At 41.8% G+C, this 11,313-nt stretch overlaps 3 protein-coding genes across 3 annotated transcripts; 1 reads left to right on the top strand and 2 right to left on the bottom strand.

Annotated features, from left to right (window-relative positions):
• Positions 1 to 1,473: 1,473 nt before the first annotated feature.
• On the top strand, positions 1,474 to 1,743 carry LACBIDRAFT_314427 (uncharacterized protein; the record flags this gene model as incomplete). The annotated part of the gene is made up of 2 exons (XM_001889018.1): positions 1,474 to 1,674; positions 1,729 to 1,743. The coding sequence occupies 2 exons, from the start codon at positions 1,474 to 1,476 to the stop codon at positions 1,741 to 1,743; spliced, it is 216 nt and encodes a 71-aa protein (XP_001889053.1).
• A 3,066-nt stretch (positions 1,744 to 4,809) lies between these two features.
• On the bottom strand, positions 4,810 to 5,397 carry LACBIDRAFT_334228 (uncharacterized protein; the record flags this gene model as incomplete). Its single annotated transcript, XM_001888971.1, has 1 exon — positions 4,810 to 5,397. One exon carries the CDS (start codon positions 5,395 to 5,397, stop codon positions 4,810 to 4,812), a length of 588 nt encoding a protein of 195 aa, XP_001889006.1.
• A 2,154-nt stretch (positions 5,398 to 7,551) lies between these two features.
• On the bottom strand, positions 7,552 to 8,335 carry LACBIDRAFT_334227 (uncharacterized protein; the record flags this gene model as incomplete). Its single annotated transcript, XM_001888970.1, has 4 exons — positions 7,552 to 7,596; positions 7,628 to 8,007; positions 8,123 to 8,239; positions 8,278 to 8,335. 4 exons carry the CDS (start codon positions 8,333 to 8,335, stop codon positions 7,552 to 7,554), a joined length of 600 nt encoding a protein of 199 aa, XP_001889005.1.
• Positions 8,336 to 11,313: the final 2,978 nt, after the last annotated feature.

Here is an 11,313-nt window from a genome sequence, read left to right as displayed (position 1 = left end):
CAGTCCAAAAATGCCCAAAATAGCACAAAATGACCATTTTCTGGAGGCTCTACCAGCATAACTGCTCAGTATTTTTAACTAATTCTTTGATAGGCTCATTCAGGTTGACCAGAGGTATGTTCTGGCTACCTCCCCAGTTAGCACATATTTTTTTTTTTCAGATGCCAAAAATGGCCTCCAGAATAAAAACCTTCTCAAGGCTCCAGCTTTCACTGAAATTAGTCCATACCAAGGGAAGTGTAACACAACTACATAATGTAAAAGAATACACAAATACATTTGAGGTACAATAGATTCTTAGAAAGAACCAGAAAAATGAACCAACCTTCATTCTTTTTGCACTCAACTGTACATTGTCCCTCCAGCATGTTTAGCCAAGTACGGGAGGAGTGGCTCTTGGGGCCACTATCAATATTTTTGCGACACACATCAAAGCATTGTGTGGAGCGTGCTCCTTCACTCACTGAATTAAAATGCTTGAATTTAATTCTATCAATTTAAAGTATGCTTTTGGAAGCACAGTAAAATTTATAAAGGTAGAGGCTCAAGAACTGCATTTTTCAATGAGCCCTCCCAGAAAAATGGCAACAGTTATTTTGCAGCCAGTACTTTAGACCAAATTCCAGCAAAGAATCTCATTTATATTTTAGCTGTGCGTTATCTGATTTTATGAGTCCTCTGAGTTTACGAAGAGACTTGTTTATTACCCTTGATCTCAAGGAATTTTTCAGCGTTCTAACGCTGAACTTTGCCTTTCTCCCACGAAAATTGATGGTTTCCCATGTTCAGGGTTTCAGGGTCTCTAGCCTTTTGTAGTCTTCTATGTTCAGGGTTTCAGAGTTTCAGGTACTCTATCTATTTATAGGCTTCTGTCATCATTTTTGTAGTTGATAGTTTCTGGTGATGGCATGGACTCTCACTCAATATTGTAGTTTTGTGGAGATGGTATCTAGTAAATTGCAGCTTTTCTTGTAATACATCAGTACTGTTTTGAGAACTGATTATGTAATACATTGTACTACAGTGCATGTAATTAAATGGCCTGCAAATTTAAAAGATTTTTGCATTTTATTTGATGTAATTTGGAGTAGATATGGCAGAGTTGCAGTATTTTCTTTCAGAATCACTGGTAGAACCTGCATCAGCAAGTTCGCATTTTACTTTTTCCCTTTTTGTTGCTTTTCAGCTTTCTCTGGGTTTTGCAAAAAGTTAAAGGCTAAAAAGTGAAAAAGCTAACTACCAGTCAACAACCTTAGACTACAGGTGTTCTATATCAGGGTTCATGTATGTAGTAAGTATGGAATGAATTGAGGACGTTGCTGTGCATGATGTAGTCTGCCAACATCCATCCTAACGTTGAGCCTGGCCTGGTCAGCGTTAGTTGTGGTGTCGAAGATGGAAAGAAAGAGGGATGTGCGACAAAGTGGTGTGTTGGCATTATTGATTTTCAGACTCTGACGTGATGGTAACCCGATGTTGAACATTCGATCATGCCACCAGCTTGAACCTCCTCCATGTCAACCACACTTGGGCGACCTTCTTAGATGTCCATTGGCATGTCCTGCCCAAGTCCCACCTTCAATCAAGTTGAAACACTTTAACCCTCTTGTGGTGACAAGGTCATTTGAGTGCATTGGCCAGTTCTTGGTGTTGGGTTCTGGATCCAGGCCGAAGGTACTTCCTCCCCTTTTCCTATCTGTTTATGCTTCTGAGTCTTCCATTTTCTAGCAGGAGATTTGCTAGTTGGCCTGCAAGATTTATGTAGTGGGATTTGTAGAGATAGTATTGTTAGTGTTACTCAGAGAGACACATTTCGCTTTTTCATAGCTTTTCTGCTTTTTCTGGTCTTCAAGTAACACAAAAAGTAGCCAGCTTTTTTGGATTAGCCACGTAGCTTTTTTGACCTGCCACTTTTGTCCCTTTTTGCCGCTTTTTTCCCTTGTGCAAGTGGAAAAAAGCTATTTGTTAAACTACTGATGTGGGTGATGTGACACCAATTATGTCATATATATTGCTACATTTTATGTAATCGGACTGCAGGGAATTTTACCTTTTTTCTCCATTTTATTTTATGTAATTTGGAGTAAATCTGATAGAGTTACAGTATTTTCTTTCAGAATTGTGAATATGACCTGCAGTGATGACATAAGCGATGACATAGGACCAGGCTCCCAGCTAGGGCTCAGACGAGCCCGGTCCTACGTCATCGCCTAGTCACCATTTTTGCGAAAATAAAGATTTATATGTATCTCTGCCAATTCTGGTCCAAATGACACTTCAGTCACCCACTAAGAACTGACTATTAGTCTTGCAAACTCCATGAATACTACGGGACTAAATGTCAGGGTGTATATCTATATTGTATATATCCTGGGGCTTGTATATCTCCACTTTTACGTGAATATATTTTGATGTCCAATGTCACACCAAATATATTTCTAGTGTGTCACACACCCCAAAATATATTTCTTCACTGAGATGGACACCAAATATATTTCTTATGCCTGGACCCTGAATTGTGACTGTCACACTGTAGAAATATATTTCTGGTCTGGGATGGACTTAGGATATATTTTGCAGCTGGGGTTGACCAAGGATATATTTCTTCAGCCACTAGGGGTGTCTGGGGTCCCAGTTTCTAAATAAAAAAACTTGTGATTTTCTGTAATGTGGGACATATATTCCAGATGATGTTTCTACTATTTTTAGGGTTTTAGCCACCATCTGGAGCTGTGTTCCCTTGACTGTTTGTAGGATATACATAGACCATTAGCATGGCTTCCATGAAGGCTGCAACAGTCTGACTGTCCATTTTTTTCTTATGGCACTTGAATATTGTGGATAAGAAAAAACCCCTTTGCCTGGGAGGACTATGACTGGGGGAATGAACATCATAGATCAAAACCATGTTCAGCAATGAACATGGTTAATCCAAACTGTTCAAGTTGGAGGACTATGACTTGAGCAATGAACATTCTAGATCAACAGAACTGGTCAAGTTGGAGGACTATTATATATTTACATATACTTATAAGAAACACGGGAACCGTGCTGTGACGCTAGGTGACAGGATAGCAGAATGAGGTAAAGGTGCAGGCAATGCAGATGGATGCACAAGATTGGAGTGCAAGTTGGCTGAGGAGGTGTTGGGAGTGGTTCCAACTTGAGGGGATCCATGTGAGGTTTGGGATGTGTGCAGAGGTGTCGTGCATTGCTTATATTGAAGGCAAGGAGGAAGAGGGAGTAGGGGTGGCTGCAATGTAAGAAAAAAAAGAGTTGGGGACTAGGCAGGCTTGCCTGCCGCTAAAGCCTGTGATAGTAACGGAGACTAGGTGGCTGTGAAATGACTATGCAGCCACAAACATGGCAACTTTTTGCAGGCCCCCGAAGCTCATGCCATTTCTTGTCTGCAACTTGCAAGTCTGTCTGTATATTCTAAACCAACATGATATTGATGTACTACATTGATTGGGGTAGCATAGTTAAATATTTGCACCTTGAGAAAAGCAATGCTGGACACAAGTGTGGTGTTCCATTTCAGCCTGAGTAACACTTGGAACTAGAGTGACTAGGGCATTATCAAATTCTACTTGTGAGACAGCCACCAGTAAGTCATCAGGTGCTGCAAGTTCAGACAGAAAATATTGCAGGGTCATTGGATAGGGATGTTGACCCAAACTTTCTGGTACTTTGTTTGTGTCAGCTGAGAGAAGTATGTCAATAATAAAAGTGCAAAAAACTTCTGCATTGACCTACCTATCTTGGACTCCAAAAAGTCTGCTTTGCATAACATTGCATTGAACATTGCATCTGAGCAAAGAGCATAGAAATCAGCCCCAGTGTAGTTAAAGGGGCACTGCTCCGCAACACAACCCAAGTCTATGTCTCGATCAAGTCGAAAGTTCCTTGTCAGGGCTTGAAGAATATTGACCTGGGCTTGGTGGGACTCACTCACACCCAGATAGAGCAGACAATCAAATCTATACTCATTATTCATGTGCTCGAGAAAAGTCAAGAAAAGATTGGAGACGAACCTTCCAGGTCATAAGAGGGCAGGATTGAGGTGATCACTCATGCATCTATTTTTAGATGAGTTCTCCTTTCTATGAGGCTCTTGTCTCAACAGCTCACTCTCTAAGCCATATAAGTTTTCACTCAGCATTAGAACAGCTCTCGCGATAACAGCTGACTCTATCTATGTAGTATTACTGTTACCTTTTTCATCACCCACCTCCTTATATTGTATACTATGTAGCACTTGTCTATTGTTATACCTCTAATAAAAATGGCAGCATGCACCCAATTTCTGACTTTTGGCTATTTCCTCTCAAAACCTTCTCAAACTGCCTCTGCAAATGTCCACAAGCCCAGACATCATTGGCACTGTATAAAATTACAGTCAGTGTATGGTGGATATGCATTTTCTTTACACATCTTCTTGGTATATATATTTGCAAAAATATATCCACAGTAAATATCCACTCCCCTTGAACTGTGTGAGACTATCATCCTTGCATATATCACAGAATATATCCAAATGACAGTATATATACTTAGAAGATATATCTGAAGTTATATATCCAAGTAACAGTACATATACACTTTACACATCCTCTTGATATATATTTGCAAAAATATATCCATAGTATATATCCAAATAACAGGATATATGTACTTAATAATATCTGAAGTTATACATATATCCAAGAACAGTGCAGATATACTTAGTATATTCATGTGTAGAATTCAGGAGAGAAAGGGACAGTTTATTCAATATAACTACATAATGTTACATTACTACCTTAAATACTAAATAAAGGGAAGGGGGAGGGAATGAGGGAGGGAGGTTGTAGGCAGTGAGGAAGAGGGGTGGGGGTGGTGGCCAATGAGGGAGAGGGGAGAGGGGTGGTGGCCAATGAGGAAGAAGGGAAAGGGGTGGTGGGCAATCAATGAGGGAGAAGGGAAAGGGGTGGTAGGCAATGAGGGAGGGGGAAAAGGGTGGTGGGCAATGAGGGAGGGAAGAAGGGGGTGTAGGTAATGAGGGAGAGGGGGAGGGGTGGTAGGCAGTGAAGGAGAGGGGTGGTGGGCAGTAGGTAGAGGGGCAGGGGGTGGTGGGCAGTGAGGTAGAGGGGAAGGGGTGGTGGGCAGTGAGGGTGGGCTATTGAGCCTTGTCGACAGGTGTGGGTGGTGGGTGCTCATAGTGTCTTTGTCGTCGCCATCCATCGTTTGTAGGCCCTCATCGTTGTTGTCCATCATTTGCACACCCCCATCATCGTTGTGGTCCGTCATTTGCATGCCTGGCTCCTTGTCGTCATCCATCCTTTGTATGCCCTCCTTCTCCTCGTTGTCCGTATGCCGTTGTTGTTGTTGTTGTTGTTGTTGTCCATACGCTGTCATTGTTGTCATCTGTACACTGTTGTTGTTGTTGTTGTTGTCTGTTGTCTGTATGCTGTTGTTGTCATTGTCGTCCGTCATCTGTACGCCGTCGTCGTTGTCTGTGTCTTTTGCCCTCTGGTGTCCTCGTCACTGGGGACGTTTTGCGTCATGGCATGGTGATGTGGGGTACTAGCTGTCAATCGCCAGTTGGTGGTCAATGGTTGTGGTGTTGTGTTAGTTATGTGTGTGGTAGTAAACATGGGAGGGCTTACTGTATCCATTATATACTGTCAACAATGACGACGTGATTGTTGTCATTGTCGTTGTCATCCGTCTGTGTTGCATAGTGCCACGTTGCAGACTGCGACGTGGCCCCGCTGGCTCGTGAGGTCGTTCGTGGCTTTAGGGCCATTGTGTGAGCCGCTCGTGGGTGCTGGTGGTTGATTGTCCTGGGTGCTGGTCGTCATTTGCCCGTCGTTGTTTCCGTTGAGTGGGGTTGGCGTGGTTGCTAGGCAGCCGTGGTCATCTGTTGGGTGTTGGTCGTCATTTGCCGTTTGTTTTCGTCGTGTGTGTGGTTGTTGTTGTTTTTGGGTGAGTGGGGTTGTTTGCGGTGGTGGGGGTTCCGTTACCTGGCATGGCGGTGGGGTGGTGGTGGGGTGGATGTTGGTGTTGATGTTGGATTCTTGGAAAGATGTAACATCAGTAAGTCACAGTGTGTGACATTGTTCAAACTCACCCGCACACCCAAATTTTAATCTGTAGTGCCCACTATTTCTATTCAAATTCTGTAGTGTCCATTATTAAATTTTGTAGTATCCTATTTCTCATTTCACAACCTTGTAATGTCCACTTTGTGGGAATACAAAAGCTTGTAGAGTCCAGTTCTTGGGACTATCAAAGTTTGCAGTATGCTTGTAGTGTTTGCTTTTTGGGACTATACAAAAATTTGTAGTGTCCTCTTTTTCATTACAAGAGTTTGTCCTGTCCACTTTTATTACAGAAATTTGTAGTATCCTCTTTTTAAGAGTACAAAATTTTGTAGTGCCTGATTTCTTTTACCACAAAAGTTTGTATTGTCCGCTTTTTCATTACAAAATTTTGTAATGTTCACTTTTTGGGACTACAAGAATTTGTAGTCTCCTCTTTTTTCATTACCTGGTTTTTCATTACAAAATTTTGTAGTGCCAGCTTTTTGAGACTACCATTTTTTAATACAAAATGTTGTAGTGAGTTTAACACACTGTGACTTAGTCACAATGATGTTACTTCTTTCCTCTCCACAACCACCACACATCAATGTCAACACCAATGCTCCAGCCATAGATGTAGTCCTAGCCCTACAAGGTGTGCAATTGCCTTGCACACCATTTGCCAACTGATGTGCAATGTTCTTTGCCTACTTTTGCTTGCATTCTGCTTGCCTTTAAAAAATCACCCTGGGGGGTGAAAATTTGGTTTTTTTGGGTGAAATATCAATATCTGGCATCAGATATGATAGAAAAATCAAAAATAGCTTGCTAATGTTTGAAATCTGTTCTATTTTAGGATCCAACATGTTTGTGATATATAACAAATCTAAATATAGCTCAGATATGTTTTATGATATAAAATTCTTAGAAATGGTACACCCTGGATCAGTATTGATGACTGGTATGTTTTCCTGTATCCTGTGTATGTTTCTCTTGCCAAAAGAGCATCCACATATGTTTTTTCCATGTCAAAATCCCTCTGAAAAAGCTGGATTTCACCAGAATATTTCAGTTGTCATAGTTCTCATTTTTCTCCTTCAAATTTAGTGTTACAGCTACTCAGAGCTACCAAGTGATGTAGAAATATATTTCCGATTTTTTCCAAAAATTTCCGCCTCAATCGGAGGTGTGGAGATGATGGATGCACAAGTCATGTTCTAGACTCGCTAGCCAGTCGTTCTGAGGTGTTTGCCACTTGTTGTGGCTTTGTTGTGGGGGTCAAACATCAGGTGGACTGCGAAAAATAAGAACACCTCAGAACGACTGGGACAAACGAACACAGTTTGGCAGGGACCCCTGCGTGTGACGCTGACTTAGAGAAATTTCCGCGAACATTCACCCACCTCAAAACACCCATCCGAAACATCACAAAAAAAAGTTTTTCTGGCTACACCTTTAGATAGTTTATTTGATTCAAATAATGCGATTACAGTAGATTTGAAAAAGTAGATTTTTTTTGACACATTGAGGACTATGACAACGTTAAATGCGACACGCGTCACAGGTGTGGGAGCAGCTGAGACACGCGTTCGCTTTTCTGCAACATCAACCATTGACCGCTTTGCTACCCTCTTCTGCTTCTGCTTTGGTATGGACTTGAATGGGAGGGTTTTGATTTCTGCCAAGAGTTCGTCACCGTAAGTCCCAAACCATGCCCATCCACCAATCACACGTTCTAACCCAATCGAATTTTCAATAGGGCTTGCCATGGAGGCCAGCTTCTTGAGCGCACCATCATTAAGGATTCCCGCAGGGCTGAAGATCGCATTGTCAAAGTCGTGGTTCCAAATCTTGGTACGCCATTCTGAGAGGCTCCACTTTGTTGTGGGATTAACGGCTTCATACGATGCAGCCGTTTTCCAAGAATTTGGCTGAGGTGGAGCTGGGCGCATACGGTTCAGAAGCTTGGGGTACAAATATCACAGCAAGGGACTGTCAGGGCTTTTCAACAGCGCTATTAAGTAAGTTGGTCATTCAATATTAATGCAAAGGCTTACAGGCTTTCTCGTTTCCATAGATATTGGTCAATACACCTTGACAGCAATTTGTCAACTGAACAACAATTGAGGATACATCCACAGGAACATCAACCCCTGTCGCAAACCTCAACTCGTCTACCAGGTCCTGAAAAACTCCCAACCCCTCAACTAACTGAGTCCACCCCTTGGAAATCCAGCAGCGACGCCAGGCGAAGATGTCGGCAAAGGCATATTGGTGGATGAGAATGTTGAGAGCGAGCCCGAGGAAGCGAGATTGAGAGGAAAGGATGGTAGAGAAGAACACTCCGATGGTGATGAAAGCTCAGAGGAAGTCTTGAGTAGCGGTCGAGTTGTGTTGTCGTTGTGATTGTGCAGTACAGATTATGAACCGTTTTTTTTCACCAAGTCCCACGTCACAAAAGCGTGACCCTGCCAAAGGGTGTTCGTTTCTCCCAGCCGTTTCTGAACGTAGCTTGCGGAGTTTGAAGAAACGGATGGTCACGAGCCTAGTCATGTTCTGGATGACCTTTTCCAGGTAACAAACAATTGTCAACAAAGCCAGCTTTCGAGAGGAAAATCATGGAAATGCATTTTGGAGGGTGTCATTCATATTATTGATTGTATCAAGTTCATATTTCCTCAGTTGCAACTTGTTTTTGACATTCATATGACTTTTGGTATTTTCATTGAGCAGCATTTGGATGGATGGCTCAGGTTCCAGCTGGATGACGTTGCAAAAGGCATTGCCAAATAGTCGCAAACAGTTGCCTCCATGTGGCCAGATCCTCAAAAGGCATGCTATTCATTCTGTACACCTAAATTTAATGAAACACAAACATTCTGGTACTCTACAAGTAGAATACAGCCCGATTTTTCATGTTTCACGTTCATGGCACCCTCGCAAGTAGATGGATGCAACGTTGTGAACTCGGATGACACCTTTGAAGCTTTAGACAAATAGATGCAAACTTCTTAAACACATTGAAAACACCGGAAATACAACTGACATTGAGCAAGGAGAGCAAGGCAACATCATTCTGACAATGGTAATACATCTTAACATGATTAATTTCCAACTTTTACCTTAGACTTTCATCAGAAGTTGGCTAAAAATTGCAGAGAGAGGAGTATCTCTGTTTTCTAAGATAAAAAACATATCATTCCAGCAACTTGTAACTTAAAACCTGGCAGCTATAGCCTACTCATACCTACACATAAGTGGAACATTATTAGGACAGGCATTGTAACTTTTGAGTGAAATAACACACCTGAAAGTCATGTTCCCATTTTTCAATATTTAGGAGGTTTTTAAAACATAGAATTGTGTTGGGAAACCTTTCTCTGCTTGCCTAATATTCAAGGGATTAGATTCACCTGATCTCAGCTAAAGGTGGATGCCAGTATAAATTTTCTGAGGACTATATTCACTTTGATAATGAAGGATTTGTTGTGAAGGTCACTGAATAGAGTGAATGTGGTCTGATTTAAACTATACTGTGTCCACAATAACCATCCAATAGCTATGAAATTTACATAGATATCTTCAGAATGAAAGCCTTAATGGATTCACAAAAATTTATGGAAACCAGAGGATTGTGTAGATACAGGTAATGGGATAGGTGTAGCTGGGTCACAGTAATGCAACTGAAAGTGCCGGAAACTCAGCTGTAGATTGAAATTCTTCTGACTTTTACTCCCTGCCTGGTAAATACATAGTGCTACCTATCTCAAATGTTAGTGCTATTCCTTAGGACCTTTAATTCCATTTTTCCATATTTCTTTTCTCTCAATAACGAGTGTGCGTGCAGGTGCGCGTATCGCTCTTCAGCGCTCGGCATTTTCCGAGCGCTGTTGATGGGTGGTTGACACATCGATGCCTGCCGCTCAACCCTCCCCTCGACAACCGACTTCATCGGTCTTATTCCACTCCGATCAAAACTCCCCAAATCCAAGGCCTCACTCGAGTCATCGTCTATCGAACGACCTCCCCTCGACGTTTTCGCAGCAAACATAACATGCAGAGGGGAAATAGGGACATGTCGGGAGGAATACACTCAAGTGTTTTCGGTGAGTTCTTGCATTTTCGCTGGCTTGCATTTGTGGTCACCCATCCCTTGTTTATTATAGTCTGACCTTCGCTGACGCCATCCTCACCACTCCATCCAACCAAACGAAGTACAACAACCGATTCACTGTTCAATGTCATTGGACCGACACATGACCAACATGATTACGGACAACGACACAGGACAACGACAACACGACAAAACACAGAAACGGGGCAACGACGATGGCGCTACAATGCCCAGGACAACGTGGTGACCTTGCAGGACGACTACGACACAACTACAAGGCAGGACGACAAGGCAGGATGACAAGCGGTGAGCATACAGCTGAGTTGAGGGTATTCGAGGAGAGCATACTCTTTTTTTACAAGGTCTTGAGAGCTGTCTACCCATCTTTTTATAATGTATATTCAGATTCCGTATTGGATCCTTTTTAGTGCCTTTTATCTCCCTGTATGTCGTGTCGTAGAGTAGCTACCATTTTTTTTCAATCTTGTTTACATTTGTTTACCAACAGCATCTAAGGCCCCAAAGTCATCCAAAATCGGTTTGTTGCATCCAGCTATTTCGGTCAAATTTGGTGGAGGGAAATTATCTAGGAGTGTCAGGACATTATCAAACATATATTTGGTAGAGTTTCACATTTTCTTTCTTGGAGAAACAAAGTTGTAAAGCATAAATATCTCTTCAGAATTCAACCTGTACATTGTTGACAATTATGTACCAATGGCATCAAAAGGCCCAAGGTCATCCGAAATGGATTTGTCGCATCCAGCCTATTTCGGTCAGATTTGACAGAGGGAAACTATGTAAGAGTGTCAGAACATAATCAAATATATATTTGGTAAAGTTTCAGGTGTTGTTTCTAGGAAAAACAAAGCTGTAGGACATATCTATCTCCTCAGAATTTGAACTGTGCATTGTTGACATATACATATACAGTTGAGTGCAAAAAGAATGAAGGTTGGTTCATTTTTCTGGTTCTTTCTAAGAATCTATTGTACCTCAAATGTATTTGTGTATTCTTTTACATTATGTAGTTGTGTTACACTTCCCTTGGTATGGACTAATTTCAGTGAAAGCTGGAGCCTTGAGAAGGTTTTTATTCTGGAGGCCATTTTTGGCATCGAAAAGAAAAATATG

This window comes from Laccaria bicolor, genomic scaffold (genome assembly GCF_000143565.1).
Source record: "Laccaria bicolor S238N-H82 LACBIscaffold_61 genomic scaffold, whole genome shotgun sequence".
NCBI classification, from domain to species: domain Eukaryota; kingdom Fungi; phylum Basidiomycota; class Agaricomycetes; order Agaricales; family Hydnangiaceae; genus Laccaria; species Laccaria bicolor.
This window is presented reverse-complemented; position numbering and strand designations above follow the sequence as displayed.